The sequence below is a fragment of the Scomber scombrus genome, chromosome 1 (assembly GCF_963691925.1).
Source record: "Scomber scombrus chromosome 1, fScoSco1.1, whole genome shotgun sequence".
Lineage (NCBI taxonomy): Eukaryota > Metazoa > Chordata > Actinopteri > Scombriformes > Scombridae > Scomber > Scomber scombrus.
The window spans coordinates 20,544,178-20,568,111 of NC_084970.1; the positions used below are offsets into that span (position 1 = coordinate 20,544,178).

The 23,934-nt window shown below is 38.5% G+C and overlaps 2 protein-coding genes across 4 annotated transcripts in view; one reads left to right on the forward strand and one right to left on the reverse strand.

Moving 5' to 3' along the window:
• Window positions 1-17,690, reverse strand: part of sbf2 (SET binding factor 2) — a 99,843-nt gene extending 82,153 nt beyond the window's left edge. For 2 of the 3 annotated variants that reach the window (XM_062422931.1, XM_062422916.1), the window contains exons 1-2: window positions 17,568-17,690; window positions 4,601-4,689 (exon numbers count right to left, since the gene is read on the reverse strand). In XM_062422931.1, the coding sequence (XP_062278915.1) occupies window positions 4,601-4,689; window positions 17,568-17,622 (144 nt within the window). In that variant the 5' untranslated portion in view covers window positions 17,623-17,690. The remainder of the gene's footprint in view (window positions 1-4,600; window positions 4,690-17,567) is intronic. The other variant, XM_062422923.1, reaches the window with a different exon arrangement.
• Window positions 17,691-21,138: 3,448 nt separating this feature from the next.
• Window positions 21,139-23,631, forward strand: adma (adrenomedullin a). Its single transcript, XM_062422955.1, has 4 exons — window positions 21,139-21,241; window positions 21,826-21,934; window positions 22,080-22,205; window positions 22,376-23,631. The coding sequence occupies exons 2-4, from the start codon at window positions 21,840-21,842 to the stop codon at window positions 22,677-22,679; spliced, it is 525 nt and encodes a 174-aa protein (XP_062278939.1). The 5' UTR covers window positions 21,139-21,241; window positions 21,826-21,839; the 3' UTR covers window positions 22,680-23,631.
• The last annotated feature ends 303 nt before the right edge of the window (window positions 23,632-23,934 follow it).

A 23,934-nucleotide genomic window follows, 5' to 3' on the forward strand; every position in this document is an offset into this window, starting at 1 on the left:
AAACTGTCAATGTCAAATATCAGAAAATGAACCTTTTTTTCATAATTACACTGGGCATGAAAAGCACTGCAAAGGTCACTTGACCCAGAGGTAGCTAAAGGTATCAGTTGACTAGTTATGGTTACCCTGCTGGCTACTTAAACAGTGCCCTTGAACTCTGATCATTTATAAAACTCCCAACTTGACACAGCAAAGGAAATCACCTATGGTATTCCTTGTTTGAATAATAAGCTTGCTTTGCAACAATTTTGGCCTGTGAAGTAATCATCATTAATTCAGGTTGTCATTACACACACTGACTTCATTGTAGAAAATCACAGTGCAGCTACTTCTGTTTGTCACGCAATGCATGTCATACTAGTTGCAACCGGCTGTCAGGAGAAACAAGAGAAATGTGAATGAGAATCAAGGAAATCTTGAGGTGATTGTGATGTGGGGAAATATTAGACCACAGGCCAGACAAAAATGTTATGCATACCAAGAAAAGGTCAGTCTGAACAAAACGTCACTCCTGATGGTAGCAATAACTTAGAAATGTTAAAGTAGCCATCATTCAATCTGACATCTGATGTGCTTTTTCATATTAAATAGTTTTTACATGACTAGCCTACAACCACCAGTACTTCTGTCCTTTTACAGTATACCACGAGGATTGTGCCTGGAAATGTACTTGGAGCGCAATGTGCTGACCTCTATCTACAGGACCTGGCTCATCTGTAACAGATGAGGATTTGAGCTGGTTCCTATCATCATCACTTGCCTGAAAAGATTAGAAACACATTTTTCCTAGCACAAGTTGTAAACGCTTTTTCTTGGTGCATTCCTCATCTGTGGTTATTTAGTTTGCTGGGGGCCTGTTGTGACCACAAAATGCTTTTCGTGCTCAGCTTCATCCAGTGTTTTCTACAGATGTGTTCCTTAGCGTTTGTAAATGAGTCATTCTCTTTTTCATGGAGTAGAGAAAATCTGCAAATAATAATGGTTTACATACCAGCCCAAAACAGAGCCAAAATGCAAATTGCTTAGTGGGTCTGTTAAACACTATGGTGTATCTTCATTAAAGCTTCAAAGTTGGAATCCCAGTCATTTGGCCCTCAACCAAAGCTTGCCACACACCAAATAGTAGGAAAGCAAATTTCTGGAACAACCCCCTCTTTCCTGCCCTTGCTTACACCTCTTGGTGTTTTGCGATTGAGAAAACGGAAGATGTCCACATGTGCATTTTATTCAGCATGTTATCCAATATTCTATACTACCCTTGTACTTATAGATCTTGCTTTATAAGAACATAATCTGCCTAAATTTTAGTGAATATGCAGGGTATTTGCCAATAGGGACTTGGGAAAAAAGGCTCTAGCATTGAATACATCCTCTTGTTTCAGCTCAGGCTTACTTACTCCAATGAGAAACATGCCTAATGCTCTTTTTTTACACACTAGGGATTGTAGTATGTCTCAATTTCAGTCTACGCTGACACATAATGAAGAAGCATTGGGGGGACCACTTCAGTGTGATGGAATACAAAAAATTCACACACACACACACACACACACACACACACACACACACACACACACACACACACACACACACACACACACACACACACACACAAGCACAAAAAATGTGCAGGTCTTCAATGACATCTGGAAGCACTAAGCAAATACATTTAGCTAAACTTGGGACAGTGTTTCTATATTTAAACTCTATGAAGCCACGACAGGATACTTGAGGCATGATGCTGAGGGGGGAGAGATGACCTGGTTCATCTGTCAGTCACTGAAAGGCTGGGGTCGGGGTTTCAACTTCATATCAACACAACTCTATTCTCTTTTTCTGGGCAGGATGTACTATATATATATTTTTTTTCTTCCATTTTTAATTAGTGTTGTTGGCTTCTTGAGACATGCTTTGCAGTATGACACATCACTGCTGGTCTCTAAGCATCAACTCAACAAGACACTCTTAATGGCCACCAACAGACTCAGAGTTACACAGGAAGACGCCTGCATGTCATTCACACCACCCACTCACAATATGTATCCATTTGTGCTGGAAAAGCAGTCTTACTTGTCCTCAATTGCCTTATAAATACCATTGCATAAACAAGAGTCATGGTATAATAGTATCTTTTTGACCTGTGTCCACACAGAGCCGAGATTTCAGATGCAGCTATAATAATCTTGGACCATCATTTGGCCGAAAAAACTTGAATTCACTATTCATCTAAAAAAACTCAGTTGCATGCAACATTAAATAAACTAGAGGATAAATGTTGAATATTCAAATGCTGTGTAAAATGTAGGTTATATATACAAGCCTTTCTGGAAAGAATCTTGTTTTAGTGAGCGAGAAAAAATTACTTCATCCAAACATGAGAATTTAAAGGATGCCTGTGGTTTAGATTAGCTCTCTCCATTTATCTTGGTGTTGATATCTGACCCTTATGATGCAACTTGTTGGCCTCCACATTTGCTGCTCTGCTCTGCATCACTTGGCTTCTACATTAAATACCTCTGGATATGATCTTTGAACTCTGCTGACCTCTAACCAAACACAGAGGAGCAGTGATTTCATTGATGAAGTTCACTGAATTCATCAGCGTACTTGCACAAAACTATAAACACCACTGCTGCTTAAATTTCAAACTTCCTCTGTTGCATGTCATACCTGTCTTTCTCTCTCTTATGACATTGCAATGTGGAACTAAAGAGAAGATTGGTTTAAAAAAAAATATCTATAATTACATCAACAATCGATAATCCAATCCGCGGTCAAAAACAGTAATTTTTAGGCCATTTTCAAGACAATGGACAAAATGAAAGAAAAACACATGCATCATCTCCTTGCACTCCTAACTTCTCCTCAAGTTGCATTAAAGTGTTTCGAAATATACTCTATATAAATATATAGTGCACCCCTATCTGTTTATGGTGGCACAGTTAATTATTTAGTAATTAAAACAAAACTGTTGCAAATTACCATTTAGGATGCAAAATCTAATGCCTAATTGAATTTACAGAGGTATTTACTAAGATGTCATATGAGTCCTGCCAAAGTTCATCTGATTTTCATAGGAACTTGGATTCATCCTTTGGCAACCATTAATGTTTGTACAAAATTTCATGGAAATCCACTCAATAGTTGTTAGGATATTTGAGTCTAGACCAAAGTGGTGGGCCGACTGACCGACCTGTCATCTCTAGAGTCATGCTGCTTGCGTGGCTAATAAAAACTGTAAAACTGACTTAGACAGCACCCATAGATGTTGAGCCATGAAAAAACTAAACAGTAAGTCCTGTTGGTGACGCCTTAACTACAATGACTTGAATAAAAAAATCCAGCTTTATACATGAAAGTCATGGTGCTGAGTTGAACACAGAAGTGAATACCACAGAAGTACGAGATGATTAGTATTTTCAAAGGATCAAGTACAGTGTTGGGATCTGGAGTCATTCTGCTGTTTTCCCTTCTCGCCCACTGCCAAAACCATTCTGCTTAGTCATTAAAAGCTTATCTGCAGTAGCCAATATAAATGAACAAAAACAGATATATCACAGGCACTCATGTCCTGTGCAGTATGATACTGTTAACTGCTAATGTTGCCCTAGAGATTGACAATTGTTTCTCAGTCCTGATAAGCAAATATTTGTCCATCCATTGCAGTGTCCATATAAGGGTAACAGACCCCCTGTCATGAACGCCTTGGAGTCGCCTTCTAGAGAAGGAGGGAACAAACTATGAGAGGCTGAATATTCCTGAAGACAGACGATGAAGACAGATAGAAATGGGAAGCAGACAGGAGGCTGGATTTAATGTAAAAAATGACACTGAGAAAACTAAATTCCCAATTAGTGAACACAGAAAGGGTTGAAACAAACCTTTGAGTAAACAATTACTATGAATTTATCAGAAACAGGAAATGCCAATATCTGCTGCACAAGCTCCAAAGTGCAAATGTGTTTTAAAAACATGGGGAATCTCGGGGGTGTAATCTGTCACTGTGACAGAGAAAATGCTTTCGTTTATTAGAGTATATCACGCAACGAAACATTCTCAACCATCAACAGTTGGAAAGGGGAAGTTGGCAGGGGGAGGACAAGGACACTCGTTAACCAGAAAAAACACTGTACAACCTTCGCACATCACACATGAACTTACAACTGTAACTGAGATGGTGTCTGCTTTTCTGTTATGAATTTACAATTGTGGTCTGCACTGCAGAGAGTAAGCACCTCAGGCTGATTTCACAACTGTTTTTGTTCCAATCATCAAATCATGGACAATTACAGGAAAAGAGATGCAAAATTAAACAATATCCTTTTATGTGTATGTAGAAGGAGAAGAAACACAGGGACACTAAATGATTTCCTTTTTTTTGACATCAACTTTGAGAAATGTTGAATGATGAAATTCTTCCCAGTGATTATCCAATCATTGGAGTTTTCTAAATAGTAAGCTCTGATATTTGTATTTCTCTAATAAAAAAAAGTATAGACAGAAGACACAGTTCTGTCTATATAATAAATTGCCAAAGCATGTCAGGTAATATACTTTTGTTCAGTGTGAGTTATCTTTATATGAAGCTGTTATCACTCACCATCTCCACCCCCTGAGGGAAGGCTGTTCCCTCCCAGTCCTTCTTGGGGAATCGCTGAATGATCTTCCCGCATCCCTCTCCTGAACCTGCTGGAAAAATTGATGAAAATATGTCAATCAGTGCAGAGCTTCATAAAGAGAGCATCGTAACATGAAGACCTCTTTTTTTTGCTCACAGATATGCTTAAATTAGCCTGTCTGGGTGATGTGGATGGGACTGCTACAGTATGACAATAGTTACGTCTGCAGTGTAGAGTAGTCCTGACATACAGTACAGTAATTGATGCTGGTATGTGAGGAACTACAAAACATGCTATGGTCAGATTAACATTGAATTTCACTTCATATTATGTCAAATCTACTTGTGAGGATTGACTCAATATTACTAAATTGTATTTACAAGAAGATAAGGGTTGCGAAAATGCAAATATTCGGTATGAACTACATTCAGATCTTTAGCAACCGTATGACTGTTTCTCATCCCTTTGTTTAGGGATTTTTTTCTTTAACCACATGAGAAAGTAGGGTGTATGTACCAACAGAGGTTTCACAACAGCCTACAGGTTTCATAATTGCCACTCTCTTTCAAAAATGCATCCATACAATAGAGTTTTCCAAGTGAAACTTATTTCACTGAGTATTTTCAGAAAACTATTACGAGAGGGAAGTGAGGAAGCTCTGAGAAAAACGGTTTGGTTCCTTTTTTGCCAGAATGAGGAAATGTGAAAAATCTTGAACTGAAAAAAAGAGGGATCTAAATATGCTGACAAAGCAAGATAAAATCAAATGTGACACTAAAATCTGAATTAACCTTTGGATATTAAAATAATGAATGTAATTGCATTGGTGAATTTGGGAGGTGTTAATGCCACTACATTAATGAATTATAGAGTTGGATAAAATCCGTCCTCCTGGAGTTTGCATGGTTGGCTTTGTAATAATTAATGTAAACTTTCAATTTTGTCTAATTACTGAAGTTCATTTAACAAACTTAGAAAAATGTAATGAATATAGACCCTTTACCCTAAAAGTATCTTGTCAGGCCCCCGATCTTACTCAAAATATGTATTACTTAACCCACTTTAATAATAGGTAAATGTAGTATAAGTTTACAATTAGAAGTTGACAAGTTGTTCAATCAGCAAAAAGCATATGAATGTTTTTTATTAGGCGTGTACGCAAATTTAACTTAAAATTAAAACAATAAAATTATATTAAATAAACATCTGCAGCCCTAAAACAAACCACGACGCTTTTTGTGCCCTCTTGCAGTCTTTAAACACTACTGCAATTTAACAAGATTTAAAAAATCAATCTGCATTGGCAAAAGCCCTTAGCTAGTTCAGTCAATATTGGCCACAATAAACACACACACACGCACACACAATCACAAAAAAAAAAATACACTCCTGGTCAGATTGTGGTGGGACTGATTATCTCAAGATGTAGAAATGTGGTCAAAAGTGTGAGATATGGAACTTAACGCCACTAACACAAAGCAGATTATATGAGCCAAAAGGCCATTCATTCTTTTGTGATAATGCTCTGACAAGTGAGTACTGGAAGACAGAGAGCCAACATTAAACCATGAGCCATGAGGGGCAGCGTCTTCGTTCTTTACTGTTTGCTCACGATATACTCGAGAGCAACCTGACATTAAATTGTCCCCTCTAACACCACACTGCACCTCTGCAGCATCTGGCACAGTATCTTCCCTGGTCTGTCTTTACCACTCAAATTTGCTCTGTTATATTGGCTGGAGGCCTTACCTTATTTGCTGCATAATTCTTAACTTTTTTTTTTGTAAATTTGATATAATATACAAGTCATGATGAATAACACATTGTCCATTTTTGGAGCTATACAGATATCTACTCAAATCTACATCACAACAGTAACTGTTCCTGAAAACATGTTTACATTACTGATGTAATTTGCATTAAAACGCATGTAAGACACTAGATAGATAGAGCCGGTGAGTCAACTTTTTTAGTGTTTTGTGATCACCTTAATATATGACTGTAATTTAATACAGCACATGCATACAAAGGCATACGTAAGTATAGTAGACAGTTATTGCTGAGAGAGACACCTGGATACTGATCTATAGCAGGTGTAGTGAACTTCACATTCAGCCACACAGATTTGAAAGTTTGAACACTGCCAACTTTAGTGGTGAATTACTCCCTCATAGATTTCCCAAAGGACCCCATATGGCTTGGTCTTGCAAAACTTTATAACCTAAATTGGATGTAATAATTCATGTCAACATGAGTGCAAACACAACACAAAATGTATTTAGGAGTTGATTTATGACTGAAACATTTTTACTTAGCAACTTGAAAGTTAATAAATGGAAATATTATCTAATTAAAGAAAAATATCGCTCATTTAAAATGCCAAAAACAGCATTTTAAGGTCTGTTTCACAATATGCACTTTGTAACAGTGCGATGTCTGACCCAATGATTTCATCTCAACGTTATTTTAAACTCTTAGTCACACTTTGACAGTTAGGACACACTTTCTCCAGCCAAGGGTAAATGGTCTCCTTTCAAGAGAGAGTAAGAGAGAGAAACTGAATAAGTGTGGCCAATTTCATGGACCTTCACTGAAGAGTCACACACTATATGCTGCAGACAGTGTTAGCTCGTTCGGTTCTCAGTCATTTGTTTATATTGAACAAAATACTTAGTATTTGGAACTTACATGGCTTTAACCATCTGCAGAAAAATCTAAACCAACGTATGTTGTATGTGCCCTGTAACATCATTTGTAAGCTACAACTTTGGTTCAGAATTATAAAAACATCAAATGGAAAAATAAAGCTTTATAAAGATTGTTTAGTTTAAATTAAGGCATAGGGACACATATTTCAACCTGCTGTACACACTAAAGGGAAATTAGTTTTTCAGCAATCCCATCTCAACAGAGAAATGCCATTACTCAGCAAACTACTCAGCACACTGCTTACAGATGACCTCTTGTCACAGTTTGGCCAGAGGTCAGACACCATGCATGAGGGAGGCAAAATTGCTTTAACAAACAGGAGAATCATCGGCTACACATCATCATAATGACACGTGGTGCTCAGTAGCCGGCTGCAGCCCCCCTGCTTTGAGTGCCTCAAGCCTGCTGTCAGCAACTCATTGAAACCTAGACCTCTGTCAAAAAGAACGACTAATTAATCATGATGAGGCTCTCGGGGTCTGGGGGTCTTGGTTGGGGAGTGTATGGGTGTTAGTTTGAACAGAAGGGAGCTGGATGATCGTTATATTTTTGCTTTTGTTCACCTGCACAGGCGAGTACAACGTGTCCAGACAAGGCATGGAGACCGGTGCTAGAGGAACACCAGTCTGTCTGACCGTTACGTGTCTTCAGGTCTTTACAGCTCCTCTAATTGAAATCACATGCTGTGAGTGCTCCAAGTTCTAATTTTCAGCCACGGATGAAAATAAATGACAGAATTCCTCACATTCCACAAGGCTGCTCGCTTGTATTAAAACAAGCCATGCTTTCAAATACTACCCCCTTGACAACTATAAAGAACCCCATCAGCGAGGATAATAGAACCCAGGCCTTAAAGGGAACATGCTAATTTCAACATCCGCTAGCAAAGTGCAAGGGGGATAAAGTCCAAAATCAAGTTTATTTATTTATGTATACTTTTTTTTTACTCATTTCCAGCTCTATACTGTTATTCGGGGACTCCATTAGATTAGCTTTACATGATTAACAGTTAAAAATACCCTAATTTTTCTTATACTGGCTTAATGCAGCCCCTCAGTTCTGCCTCTGTCTCTTAACAGGCAGTCTTGGCTCCTATCTCTTTAAGGCCCCCTCCCGATGACCCCACTCTTTTCTGATTGACCAGTTTTCTCTGGGAGCCTGCTGAGGGGAAGTCGTATTAGAGTTGTGTAAAGTTACTGCTGATGCAAACCCAACATTTCCTCCCTTACTGCTTTATTATCTCTAACAGGAGACTTTTATTATGAAGAATGTACAGGAAATAAAACTAGTTCCTCATCAAATTAGCAGGGCTTCTTTAGCAGCACTTAAAACCAGTTGACAAAACAACACATGGACATTTGGAGCTCTTTGTTCAGCGGATCAGTTAGAAATAATGCAGATCACACTGAAGATGATGCTTGATGAAGATATGCTGATGACCACCACAACTCCAACAGGTAAACAACTTATTTTAATTTGCCCTACTTTATAATGGAAAAACACTCAGCGTTCCAAGCTGACTCAACTCATGGCTCGGTGTGACTACCCCCAAAACAATGGAAAAACACCATAAAGTAGTGCAGCAGAGCAGTGAATAGATGACCATACAAAGAAATCTATCACAAGTTGATGTCGGTTAGGGCTGAAAGTAGAAAAAACTGTTGGAAACTGAACTTTAAGAGTAGTCTGAAGCTGGTGCTTTTTGCTCACAGATATTACTTATACACATTATTTGACACTTTGGCCACGTTAAATATGAACATGGACACTGTAACATTATATTTATTACTGAAAATAAGGAAAAGTCTAATAGGTCCCCTTTAAACAACAAGAACAAAACCTGTCCAGGGGTGGGTTTGCATGTTTAAGACTGTGACTCATTTCCAGCTCAATACAGCAAACCTGTGTGTGTTAAAGCTGCACAACAAACTAAAGCAACAGCGTCAATCTACAACATCTACAACATCTACAAGATTACTTTTTTTTCTAAAACTGCTTTATTTGGAACAATAACTGTAGACTAACCAGCATTTCACAAATGCCATCAGAGATTTGCAGAGTCCAGAACAAACACTGGGCCTCATTTATGAAACATTTGAATGCACAGATTTGATCTTAAATCATGCATATACACAATAGAGGAATGTTTGTGGTATTCATTTTCTTTTTTCAAACAAAAAAAACTAGAACGTAACTTGCGAGTGGCTTGGACCCCTCGTAAACTAATACCCTGACACCCATAAACTCTTATTAAAGCTTGAGGAGAGTTCTATTCCATGAAACAACACATAAAGCAGAACTGGCTTTGGCTTTTATTAGCCAGATAAAAAATATTGCAGCTCCAGAATTTATCATCTGTTTTTGGCAAACTTGAATCTTCCTGATATATGCAGTAGGATGCTGTTCAGTGATAGCAGGCGTGTCTTGTGTCACACCTCAGACAACAGCATCCTTTTCTGGTTATGCTGATGAACTATCACATCAATTATCAGTGACTGAAGAGCTGATTACTAATTGTTATTTCAAAAACAGCTAACTAGGCTGGAAAACCGATGCATGTGATGATAGAGGCACTTTCTTAATATTGTTTTGCTTAAACATTCAAGTGACATCCTCATAAAAAAGATTGTGAAAATGCCAACTCAACCTTCAGCTGCATATGGACACTAAATAAAAAGTTTTTAAAGAGCCGAAATGATTAATTGATCACATTCATTGGCAACTATTTTGATCATTTTTGTCATTTTTAAGCAAATATGACAAAAATGCAGTCTTAGCTTCTCAAATATGATGATTTAATGCTTGTCTTTGTCATTTGTGACAATAAGCTGGATATCTTTGTGTTCTGAACTGTCAAATTATGATATTTATATTCAGTTTTGAACACTGAGAAATTATATCCAGCTTTATTCACTATTTTCTGACAAAACAATTGATTTCATGTATCAGACACACACACACACACACACACACACACACACACACACACACACACACACACGCACACACACACACACAACTTAGCTTTAAAAGATTGAAACCTAATAATTTATTACTCAGTTGCGTGATTTAGCATAATCTCAACAACAAGTGAAAAACCACTGAGGAAAAGTTGTTAGTCTTTCTTGATTAGAGCAGATGTTTCTCCTCTTGGAAAAAAAGCTCCATCCATCTTCCTGATTTATCTTACTGCTGTTACTGTTGATTAAATCAGCCAAACGCTTATTTTACCATATATGGACATACCACCAGTGGACTCTGCCAGTTTACATAACATTCACGTCAGTCCCTGTGATTTTGGCCCAGTTCTGCACACAGGTGGGCTGTCCTGGAACAAGTTCACAGGTATCGATTAATCACTTTCCTCCTCTTATCTATCAAGACGCACGTCGGAACGGAAAATCCACCCCAAAGCAGAATTTTCATTAACCTATTTCAGCAATTAAGATTGATGATGTTCTCATGTCTACTTACAGGATCTGAGGGATCAGTTTTGTTTGAGATATTATATCCAAATTAGTCTGAGTTGAATCTAGAGATTGCAGCTGTGAGTCAGAAAATGTGGCTTAGTAAAATTACCACAGATGCTGTCATATTGTCCTGTCCTTTTTTCCAATCATCACTTTGTATGGAGCAAATCCCTGTTGGAAGATTTTTATCATGATTGTCTCCCCTCTTTTTCTGCTTCCACTCTAAGGACAAACCGGTTTCAAATTCACAAAACTGAGGTGTACAACATTACATAATTTACATATACATTCTATATCAGTGTATTTTGTTGTTGTTACAGCACAGTGAAATCAGTGTTGAGTCTGTAAGTGCTGCAAAAAAACATTTTTCTCAAGAGCCATCATCAGGAAATCCGACTGTTCTGGATGTCCTGCATGGGTGATATGCAAAGAAGTAAACTGTGGTGTAGTTTGCATGGCAAAAGGGTACTGGAGATTAACAAATGGTGATGTCATGAATATCTAATTCAGGAAGCTTTCCAGCCTCCAAAGACAGCTGCAGGGCAGGAAAAATATGTAAAAAGATATCCATTGCCTTTAGGTCCTGCCAAGGTCAAAATACTGGGAGAGAAGAAAAAAGAAAAGGCCCGGAGAGTTAAAGCTTCCTAGCATTAAGATACATCACACACTGGGTTTCTTTAGCTTCCCTTCACTCATGGCCATAAATACGCTGCATTGTTTCTATAGAGAGCAATTCATAAATAAGAGGGTTTGACCTTTCGTAGACATTTCTGTGGTTCTCAACCGGGCTTCAGTCAGCAACCAAAGTTTAAGTAGTCATTATCAACTGAAACAGATTTCTAAAAATATCTCATAAATCATCTTTTCATCATTTGCTCTCTCTCCTCAAGCAAAAATAGTCAGTGTCTCTCACTAGCTGCAGTGCCGTGTGCAGTCATTCTGTGGTTCAAAGTGGCTCAAGATTGAATTATTATTTAAATGATGAATAGTTGTGACATCCAGTTGCAACTTTACATTCAATGGTAAGCAGTTCATCCAAGAAGAAGAAGAAGAAAAAAAGGAATTTCTATTTTCCAGATTTCAGCACACAATTAGATGTTTCATTTTACAGCCTCGGTAACATCTGTTGCTATGCTTAAATTTATCCTCTTCTGACTAATCTGTGTTTAGAGCGATGTCTGCATCCAACACATCCAGACAGGGTTCAGTTCACTTCAACACTGTATTAAAATCAAAGATACATATTTTATAGTCACACTGTCACTGAGTTATCAGATTATAAACATGGGCAGCCTAGTTTGGAGAAAGGGATGACCTCATGTTTTATTTTCTTTACCGCCAACCTACTATATGTCAGATTTACTCAAATGTTATGACTAAAATGTTTCCTGGCACGAACTTTACCGTAATTTGCATAAGCAGAGAAAACACAAAAGATCTGATTGTATGAACACCTTATCAAGTGATTGAAAGTAGTGTGGTTGAACAGCAGCTAGTGGAGTTTCCCTAGCTATCAGTTTTAAACTCTACAACACAGAGGCAGGAACTCCTCCATTGTGGTGTGGTCAGGATACCATTCACCACCAAGTCTACATCCAACCAGAAGCTGCCAAATGTGGGGATAAAAAAAGAAAACAATCAATGCAGGCAACATATCCGAGATGCAAGATCCAAGAAAAACAATTCCCCATCTGCCACCTTACTATGAATAACAATTTTTATGACACTTACTGGTAATTGCAAGCAGGCTGTGTTGTAATATAACGATAACTGCTGAGGGTCAAAGGACAGATGTGAAAAACTAAAAGTGAAAGTGTTTTTCAGTGGAAACTATCAGAGTAATTTAGACAATTTAATGGTCATGCCAAATGTTTGTTGTGCATGTGTGTGCAGAAGGAGGCACACCCACACTTTCTTACATGCTCACTCATAACTTATTTGAAGGGTTGGCTCTCCGAGATTGACCATGTTTGATAAACTAATCTATCAGAGTCAATTTGAATGCAACAGTTTTGGACAAATTTGTGCAGGGGTGTTCATGATATTAACCATTCATGAACTCGGAGTGTGCTTACTGATTCACTGCATACTATTAAAAATGGTGTGTGTGGTTTCCGTAGATAATTCCTGCACTTTAAAATCACCTCATTAATTATCAAGATGTGAAGGGATGATGTTGAAATAAAGTCGTTGTTTATCACTGAACTACAACAAAAACAGAGAAACCCAAACTTCTCATTTGGACTTCATTCTTAAATCACAACTTTTCTCCAAATATAGTTACAACTAACTTTGAAAAACAATCCAAAGCAAATCACTATTTCAACATGTGTTTATGTTACCGCTGAAAAAATTAAACAGACTACACAACTTGACTTGACTTAAATAACTAATGATTTAGAAAATCAACCACAACACATGGCAGCACTTTCTGGCATCTACAACATGAAATCAACATCTCCAGCTGTCTGAAGGGCCCGTCTCTTAAGTGGATGTATTCAAACAATATTTACTCTATGGCATTATTTGGCCAAATTTAGTACTTAGTAAGTCAACAGATGGCTTTAGGCCATCACCTTTGCATAAATAAATAACTGTCAAATCCAATCTTGTGCTGATTGTCAAGAGCTAATGCTTTGTTGAACCTTGTTTATGCAATCCATTTTTAGACAAAGGCTTAGAGAGTTTTCTACATCTAAGGATGCAGCCTCTTTTCATACTGGCAACTTCTTCAACAACACTCTGATCTTGTGAATAATATCTGACTTAAAATGTGTAATTTTTTCAAACTGATCAAATTGAAAACTGAAAATGTGTCATATCTGGAATTGATAGTAAAAAAAAAAGTTTTCATTTCATGGTACAATCATAAAATGCTGCAAGAAAACGAACTATATTTCATGTTGTCAGTAACGTGAATCTCAAGTGTGCAGGCATTCCCTGAAATGAGGAGACCTTTGTTAAGCTCAGAGGCAAACACACAGCCAAAAGACACATGAACTGTGAGTAAAACTAGATGAAGCTAATCAAAAGGATCCGGTAAATGAAACTATGAACCCCAAATGTTGCGGACCAGCACAAGCTTGAAAACCACTTTACTGTCTCGAATGAAAGGCAAGAACTGGACTGATGACAGAGTCAGGCGTAAAAATGTAGGGAAACAACCATCGAGACAAACCACAGAAACACCAACATGGGCTATTCCCGTAGTATTTCCAACAAGATGAAATAAGTAAGTACAAATAGCAGACAAACACATGAACTTCTCACAGGTTCAGATGATGTTTTTTTTTTGTTTAAGAAAGGGGTGGGGGTTTTGCCAAAGCTTTTTTTTTTTTTTTTGACTTTCCTTGTGGGTGTGCCAAGTGAGCCGGCACACAAAAACAAACACTCTTTGAGAAGTTGTAACAGAAAGCCAATTCATGAATGTGTGGGGAAATGAAACCTAGCATGGACTGATTCTTGGTACGACTGATACAATAACGCTTAAAAAGGCATTTATGAATTCAGTCATGCAACATTACATTACAAGCTGATTAAGAAATAATTCAATGCTAAAAGCTTGCATACGTGCATCTCTACTGATACACATCAATAACAATGTCACGCAGTCAACTGACAAGTGCAGATGGAAGTATTTTGCCCTTGGTCATTTGGAGGTATTTTTGTTATTTTGCAGGATTGTGATACGTTACATAAGCCATTCTTCAAGTCCAGACCAGAAAATCCAGACCATAAAGTCACACAGAGTAGAGATTGGGCAGAGTGTCTGTGAAACACATTTCCAAAGCAGTTTGATTCAATACAGAGTGATGATATCTATCCAATAAACTGTTTGAGAAAAGCAGCTGGGCAAATTCCTCTTTTTCACGTGGCAAATTACATTTTATGGTAGCACGCCAGAGCGAATATAACCTTTCGCCAATGAGGAGAAACAGCGTCCTACTGCAAAAGGAAAATCCAGAATACAATGCAGGTTTAATAAAGGCTGCATCCATCTAGACCAGCGTTTTTGGACTCCAACATTATTCATGAAAATAATTCCAAGTTTTGTGGCCCATGACAAACTACGACCAGATTTCTAGTGGAGGAATCTGTCTTTTAGGTCATGTTCCCTTTTGTCATATTCACAGCTGCATAATATATTTCATCTAACTAATAGCACTCAAATGACAAACAGCTCACCTGTTATAGGTTTTAAGGGCAGCAATAAACTACAGAATTAAAAGTTAGCCCACTTCCATTTTTATTTGTTTAGCCTGCATCACTTCAGTCTGCACCACAATGATATAACCATTAGTTACGTACCTTTCGATACATTTTTTTTAAAATAGGTCACCTGTCTCACAATGAAAATATCACAAGTGTGCTTGCAGGAGACACATACCTTAGATTTTTATCCAGTCCCAAGGGTTAAACGTCTTTAGAAAAGAAAATAGCATTTTCTATATTTACAGAGTCTCAAGAGGAACTCAAGCAAGTTGATGAAACGGGGCCGTGCAAATGCAAGGAATTATCCTATACAGAATCTAGTGAGGATTTCAACTATATTTGGTACTGTTTAGTTGCTATCTTTACTGTACAGTATTGTATTCCTACCTCCACATCATCCAGTGTCTCCTAGAGAGAAACCACACTACCACCTCAACTACACACTGTCACTTCTGACTGTAGCTGCACACCAGGTGTGCCCTACTTTAAAAGCAATGCTCTCTCTTTATTGTGAAGGTTATTACTTTGCATTAAAAGTATTCCATTTCCAGTGGCAATAATTAAAACAAGAGTTCACATAAGGTATAGGTTCAGATTTTACAGGAATTGATTTCGATTTAGTTGTCACTTGGATTCACTACAAATTGGATTTGAGCCTATTCCCCAACAGGCTGCATGCTTAGCATTATTTGCAACTGATCCATCCATAGTAATCTGAAACTGGGTCAGGCCAGTGGAGCTAAAGCCAACACGGCACAGGAGGCTTGGTGATGACCCTTGTAGGGATCCCTGGTTTGAATTAACGAGCAAAGTGGACAGGAAAAATCTGTTGTCTAGACGACGTTTTGCACCAGGCAGATGCCTATAACCTCACTTTGTAAAAGGATTTCCTGGGATAATTAGATTTTTCTCTGCATTTCAAATCTCACTCTAATTTTCCACTTCTCATAAAAATTGCTCCCAATTGCAAACAAGGGCATCTCTGCAGAGCGCCAGCTCAAACCAACAATTGATATGCTTCATTACATTCAGCAAAACATAATAAAAGTAGACAAATACAATTCAATATGGACTGGGGATTTTTTTTTTTGTCCTCCGGAAAAGGCTCACATGTGGATGAGACATGAGCCTGTCACAGCGCACTAATCAACCTCAATCTCAGAAGGGAGACTTATTTTGCTAATGCTCTCCATCAACTTCATCATCATCATCAGCGGACAGTGGATAAAAAAAGAAAAAAGAACTGAAATCATGGTCCGTGTGACTTCTAGTGGTGAGACTGTCTGAATGTGAATCCATTCAAACTCCTCTGGTGACGCCAGGAACATTTTATCCCTGGAGCACAAAAAATTCATTTGTCAGTTGGCGCTGGGATGTACAGAGTTGATGAAAGACACTGTTTACCTATTGTGCATAGCAAGCTATGGTGACTAAGAGGATTCAGCTGCTCTGGCCCCTCTTTGACACACATGGTGCTGGATGGACGCCACTGCAAGAGGCTAGGAAGTTTAATTTGTTCCCTTATGGCAGATTAGCTGAATATTTTTACTTTATCCACCAATGCTCACTGAGCAACCATTCCCACTGAGTGTCAAAAAACTGCACAGGCTCGAACTGTTTACTATAACTAGTTGTTTAAAAGTTGTTTACCAAGTACTCTTTATGGTTAATGGACATGGAAAGTAAGAAATTTGAAGTCTCAACATCTGTGTGATGCTCATCTATTTATTTATCTGTCCATTTGTGCTAAGAAATATGCGCAAAGTTGTTTTGAATGAAGAGAAGAAGTGAAGCTGGACCTGAGGCACAACATGTAAGTGGAAGCATGGGGAGCTTCCTGTCCCACTACAGATCAACAGAGGAGAGGGAGAGGGACTGCCTTCCCTCGCAGCTGTATAACGTTACGCCCATCATGAAAAAGTTGAGCTCTCTTCCGGCAAAAACAAATATAACACAACAAATCATTGACAAGTGAGGCTGCACTTAAAAATAGACCAAAAACAGATCATGCAGGACAGGCAAATCCACAGCTACCATTTTACACAACTAAAATACAAAACATGGATGCAAAGCCTGGCTATAAATACCAATGGTTTACCTCGCTTATTTTAAACAATACTAATCAAAATGTGGATTTCTCTGATCTCTTGTATGTATTATACAGCATGGTTTTCCCCTAAGCTGGCAGTGAAACCAACCCCGGACCTGACAGGAGCACAATCAACAGGGACAGGATGTGACAGATTTTGAATCCCGGAAAAGTTTCGATTGATCCAAGTTAAATATCGCAAAACGTCATGTGTAAAGACCCACTGTTGAACTGCCAACAGGCGTGTGTTTTATCAGTAAACACATGCCCGCCGGATGATACTCAGCAGCTAGCGGGTTAATGACAAAAAAAGAAAGTGTTTCCAGTTTCGCCTGGTAGCTGTGAGGCTAACGTTAGCCTAAGCGCAAAGCTATCTGGTATCAACATCATCTCACACTGACTGACGGCCTGGACACAAACCACAGCGTCGCAGTTCAATCTGCGAGCCGCCCCCGCCGCGAAACTTACCGGCTTTTTCGTGATCGTATCCCACGACAATAAAATAGTCAGCAAATCTAGCCATGTCTGCTGCTTTTCCCGAGATATACCAACACAATTCAGCATTTTTCCTTCTTCCAAAGCACAGCCATGTTTGACAGAAGGAGTGCCAGTGCGCTTGCGTGCAGGAGCAGAGACATCCATGGGCGTGGGCCCGTCAATTTACAGATCCAGCACTGTGCCCCAACACAGCGTCTTTTTGCCATTAAAGCGGGGGTCTACACCCTTTTTTCATGCCTAGTACAGCCAAACACACAGCCTATACATTACAAGCATAATTTTATATGCTAAAATTTAATAACTGCGGGTAATACATCAATGACCATAATGACAAACCTGTTGTGTTGTTATAACAGTGATTCTTTTGTCCTCAGTAATTACTGTCTGGTTAATGCAACAGAAGAGCTCTTACAACATTTATGGGTTTGCTAGAGATTCCCTGGGAGCTTATAAAGAACTCACAAGGATCTAAAAACTCCCATTTAAAAAGAGTTTCCCCAAAGAACTGTCTAGGAAAAATAAATAAATAATAAAATATGCAACTTTGACAGAGTAATGAAAACATATTTGCATCATTGTTGTATTAATCAGATGATCAGATTTCCACAAGGTTACATAATAATACCCTCCTTCTTTATACTTGCCACCCTCTTTTTTATGCATGATCATTTGGATTCATCATGGAGAATTTGTTCCAGTTGGGGCAAATACTGGTTAAAGGGAATATTAGTTATAGGATAGTGAAAATACACTGCTTACACTACCCAGACAGATTCGTTTCTCCTCTTAATATGACAAATCTGCTCCAATTTAAAATGATTAGGAGTTATTCCATGGATTCACATATTTGTTCAAGCTTTTTTTTTAATACAATTTAAAACTTGGTCAAAGTCTTGGTCCTGTCAAAGATAATTTTTTTTGTTTTAAAGACGCTCTACAAGACTGGACATGGTTATGATTTGATGCACAGTGTGAGGGATAGGGCAAGCTCGTGTGGTTAGCGCAGATTATTGAATATTTATGAAAACAGGAAAAGCTGTCACGAGGAATAGCACATGGACATCTGTACTCCAACACACAATCCGCCATCACTGTCAACAATGGCAGGAACACAGCAAGCCATTTCCACTACATTTTGTCTCACTCTTCATTGCTCTTTTTTCTCTTATTTGTTGTTATATTCTGTGTTTTCTTTTTTCTGCCCCTCTCTATCCCACTTTCTGTTTTGGCGTACTAGTAAAGAGGAGATGAAGACAGAGGTTAAACAGTTGAACCTGAGCCAAAACATGAAGAAATACAAACAGGGTTGGAAAGTCAGGGGACCGTAATCAGATCAGCACACATTTCCAGGTTCATCAAAGAGCTACGACATTGATGAATCATCTTTCAAATTTGTGCCTTTGGGCTTAACACCCTTTTTCCTGGAACACATGAGCTTAGTTGTTCAGGTTTCCTGCCACACGTACCTGTACACACGCATATTTAAATGCAGAACAAATATTGTCAGTAATATGACAGCAACTTCATGGGGGACATGCAAAATACTTCTATATAAGGAGTCAAAAAGCAACAGCAGTGTTTTATTGTCATGATTGCACAATCTCCTATTGTAAACTCTGGTGAGGGGATTACTCGTCTGCCGGAGGCAATTATCATTACAAAGTGCTTACAAAATGTTTGCTGCTTTACAGCACATGTGTTTGACATTTATGCTTTTTTTTTAGTTTAAAATATGACGCCATGTGTGGAATGAGGTCGCATGAGATATAAATAAACTAAGAAAGGTTCTGTGTCAGGGACTAAAAACAATAAGATATGAATGATAGGATGCTTATATGCTAGAGACTGGAGTGGAAGGTCAAGTGTTAACTATGCCTAAAATAATGTTGAAAAAAAGCCACAAAACAGTTTCCCCTTCACTGAAACCGAAAGGTAAATCAAAACTGAAAGCATTACTTTGACATGCTTACACCATAGTGTAAGGAAATGTTACACTGGAAATTCTACACTGACAAAACCAACAGATCTTTCTCTGGTATTTACAGCATTTCATCGCTCAATGTGAGGGCAAATTATTTTAATCTTTCTGAAATCATGTACTCAGTTTTCTGACATGCACACTATCTCTTTATGACAATATCCACATCTCAGATACAGGCATAGATCCTCACTAGCTGTGTGTCAGATGTATAAAACAAAAAGTTGTTACCCCCCAATTAGTTATCTCAATTCTGTGTTTCCACCAAATTATTATCATCATCATGAACCCACTAACAAGGGTGTTATTTTGAGCCTTACAGATTAAACTGTTTTCTAGTGCCCTGTTTTGATTCATCTTTCTTTCTGCTTTGCTTTCAGTTTTTTAGCTTTAATCTAAACACACATGGACACAGTGTGGTCATGTAAAACATGCTGGCATGCTGAGTGACTCACTGAACTAGCCATGACGAGAAGTCAAGTAATGCAGGGGGTGATATCCTCCGAGACACACAGGCAGACTTGATGGCTCTCCTCTTCTCACCTAATAGATTCTTGTGTATGCATTCTTATGTTGAAAAGTGAAGTCATATTACTTATAATTTATAACAGCAACAAATCAGCAGAATTATTTCAAAAATGTTTAAGCCAATATTTTTTCATACGTCATGGATTGTTGTTCAAGTTCATTTTCTGACTCTTGATTTACTTTTAGATAATTGTAAAATTCCACTTCCCATTCATCCACACAGCAAAAATAAATTGCATGGTTAGTCTGAAGTCAAATATTTGCCTTGTACAAACAAATACATTGAGTATATTGGCCTTACAGTTGGGCATTCTTACTATATTTAATAAGTTACTCAATGCTTGTCTCTTACCAAATCTCAAATTCATCACCCAGTGTACTTTCGAGCTGGCATGAAACTTAACTGTAACAGGGAGTGCCTTGAAAAGAAGACTGTAGAAACATTCCTTTAATTTTATTTTACAAAATTAGCCAGTGGGACTGAAAGGAACGTTAACAAAAACTATATCTAACCAACCTTGAAGATCAAATATAACAATGTATGTTTAAACCTTTTCATCTGTGGTTATTTAGATTTCCTATACCATCTTATAGCAAGCAGTCGGCTGAGACCAACATATTATGCATTGACTGGGACAGTATGTTTGGTATTTGACTTATATATGCTGACTATTGATTTAATTTTATTGCTATTATACACACGCTGAAATGAATAAATCACATTAAATGAGACTTATGAGTATGTATTTATACTGAGCTTTGAAAAAGGAGGATGATGTGACTCAGCAAAAGCAAGATAAATTTGCTGCATTTTATTTATAATGTGTGCTCTAAAACTATTTCCCTTTACAAATTTCGTTTTTGATTTTGGTTCTTTATCTTTGCATTGTGTAGCACCGTTGCAATACATGATCGGCAGCGCAGCACTGGACTGGGTGGGGGAAAGGATGAGAGACTGTGTGTGTCAGTCAATGAGCCCCTCCCACCTCCTGTATAAAGGCTCCCTGTCTGGTGTGTAGGAGCTATTAGCAGAGTGACACAGCTGCCTTACAGAACCAGTGGCAATTTCAAGAAACCTGTGGAGTACGCTTTTACAAGAAGAACTTTCTCATCCAACTGAATTATCAAAGAGATACAGGTATGTGCACTTTCTTTTAAAAGAACACTGCTATTATTGCTCTGCTCCCAGCTGATGGCTTTATCCTTGCTTTTTGAGGTCAGGGCACAAGTGTATAGACAAGGACAGGTTATCTGTCTGGTTATATAAGCAGTTCAGCTCTTAATGTGTGCGTCTGTGGAGGAATTGCCTTCAAGGTGTAACACAACTGACAGAAGCACTCCATCATGTAGTGTAGTTGCAATTTCTTTGTTCTGTTTAATCAGGGACCTGAGTTTAATAGCATTTTAAGTTTTTGTTTGACTTTTGAGCTAAGCATATTTTGGAACCCTCATTGGTAGACAGTGTCCTTCACTTTATTGGCCAGGGGCCCAAAGCGTGGTTGTAGGTTTACTTAACCGAGCAAAATCTGACCTTAGCTTAACTTTTTAAATAAATGAATGATAAGTGCAAATAACTTGGCTTTTGGACTCTTGTGTAAGCAAGCACCAGTGTGGTAATTGTGGGCATGCGGGTGGTTTACATGCATACAGGGACAATAGGAAATTCAAAAAGTTAAATATTAATAGATAAATAATTGAATGTTTTTTTCCTTCTGTCAACAGGTGTTAAAGACAAAATGAAATTGATCTTCCAGTCCTTCCTCTCTTGCTGTCTGCTGGCGACAGTAGCACACTGTGTGGAACTTGAAGTGAATCCAAAGTTGAAAAAAAGGTGAGTTAACTGACCAAGTCATTCATTCAATAATCATTTATTTCCATGCTGATAATACATGTTGCAGTCTGTCAAGTCTTTGACAGCAGCTACCTGTCTACTGAATTATCTACCTAAGACTAATGGATTTTTTCCCCTCCCCTAGGCTAAGCATATGGCTCGGGAGCAGATTGAGACGGGATCTAGACAGCGTATCTGTAGAGAGGCCAGCAGACTCTGAGCACTTTGTCAGACCAGAAGATATCAGGGATACCCTGCTGCCACATTCCAGGTAAGAGCACTTACCGTACAACTCTGAAGATCTAAAAACTGTCTCCATTAGGTCATCAGGTCACGTTTTTGTCAATTTGTCATCAAAATGTATTCTGCATGTCATAGAAAACAACTCAGGAATGAACAGCTTGGATTAATGTCTTCTTTTCTCTCCCATTGTAATTCCAGCACTGACATCAATGTCCGAACCAAAAGGTCTAAAAATTCATCCAACCAGTCAAGAAGGCAAGGTTGTTGGCTGGGCACCTGCACAGTGCATGACTTGGCAGATCGTCTGCACCGGCTCAACACCAAGTTGAATATTGGGAGCGCTCCTGTTGACAAGATCAGTCCACAGGGATACGGCCGGAGGCGTCGCTCCCTTCCAGCACACACAGTCACACTGAGGCTAGATCAGGGCAGGCTGCGGCCCGTGTGGAGAAAAACTGACTCACAAGTTCACAAGCTTGAGTCTCTCCTCAGACGGACATGAGCGGGACTTTGCGAGAAGAGTTGGGAGCAAAAGCGAGGGAGCAGACCTAGTGTCCTCTCTGCTCTGTTCTAAAATTCTCCAAATGCCTCAGACTCCTGCCAAGTTTTCTCCAGCACATTTTTTCCAGGCATAAGTTTGAGCAAGACTGGCTGCACTGAGTTTCTCTGAGAGCTGAGAGCTTGCAGCTCAGTGATGTAGAGCGTGCAAACAACTGCAGCTGGCTTACAGACACTGGATGGCACCGCGTGGAGCAACTACAGGTGTTGCTCGCTGCTTTGGCAGAGATACAGGAAGAGTGCTAATACCTGGCAAAGTGGACACATCCGCTAGCTGAAAGAGGGAACTTTCTTCTAACATTTTTGGACCTTAATTGCTTCTTCCTCAAGGCCAGGACTTTAATGAGTGCTATCCTCTAAGGATTATACCACCGTTTCCATCAACCTGTCAATACTCGTCTGCACTTTTCTATATGGACTTAAAGTCAAATGAATCATCAGGAAAAGACATCATCACAATGCCAAACAGGGAGATAGGCTACAGAGCTCCGAAGCTCTTAATCTATATCAAGTTTTGGACACTGTATAAGGGAAAATGCCTTAGATTCTGTGAGATATGTACCAGTCCACAGTGGATTGAAATATACTTGAAATTGTATGTACAAAACCATGTGCAATCTGTGTTTGATTTTTTTTATTGCTGATATATGTATATATGAGTTCTTTTATTTAAATATTATATAGAGGTTACACAAAAGTACTTATGCAGATAGAACTATTTTTGTACAGGAAGAAATATATATGGGCATTTTAACTATTTGTCATTATTCTTTTGCAAACTGTGGTAATAGGATATCTGTTTTATAACTATATTATATATTTGTAAATATTTTCTATTTTATTTGTGTCAAATCAATACCATCCTCATTCAATAAACATTTTGCATACAGAATCTAGACCTTGTCCAGACCTCCTTTGCTTCTGACTCTTGTAAATTGAAAGTGGCATTCTATTGTCTAGGGTGCACTGCTACAGCAAGACACAGAGCACCTGGTCTCTGTTAAGTGATTACAGGGTCTCATTAGAGCCTTCCCTCCTCTCACTACATTCCCCTAGTTATGACGCCCCCCCTCAAAAAAAAAAAAAAGGGCAGACAGGGTGCCAGGCGCATTCCTGCTTCGTTCAGCTCATATTTGTTGGCTCACCCCACACCACAGAACAGCCCTAAAGCCATCAGAGGAGGCTGAGGCTTTAGCTCC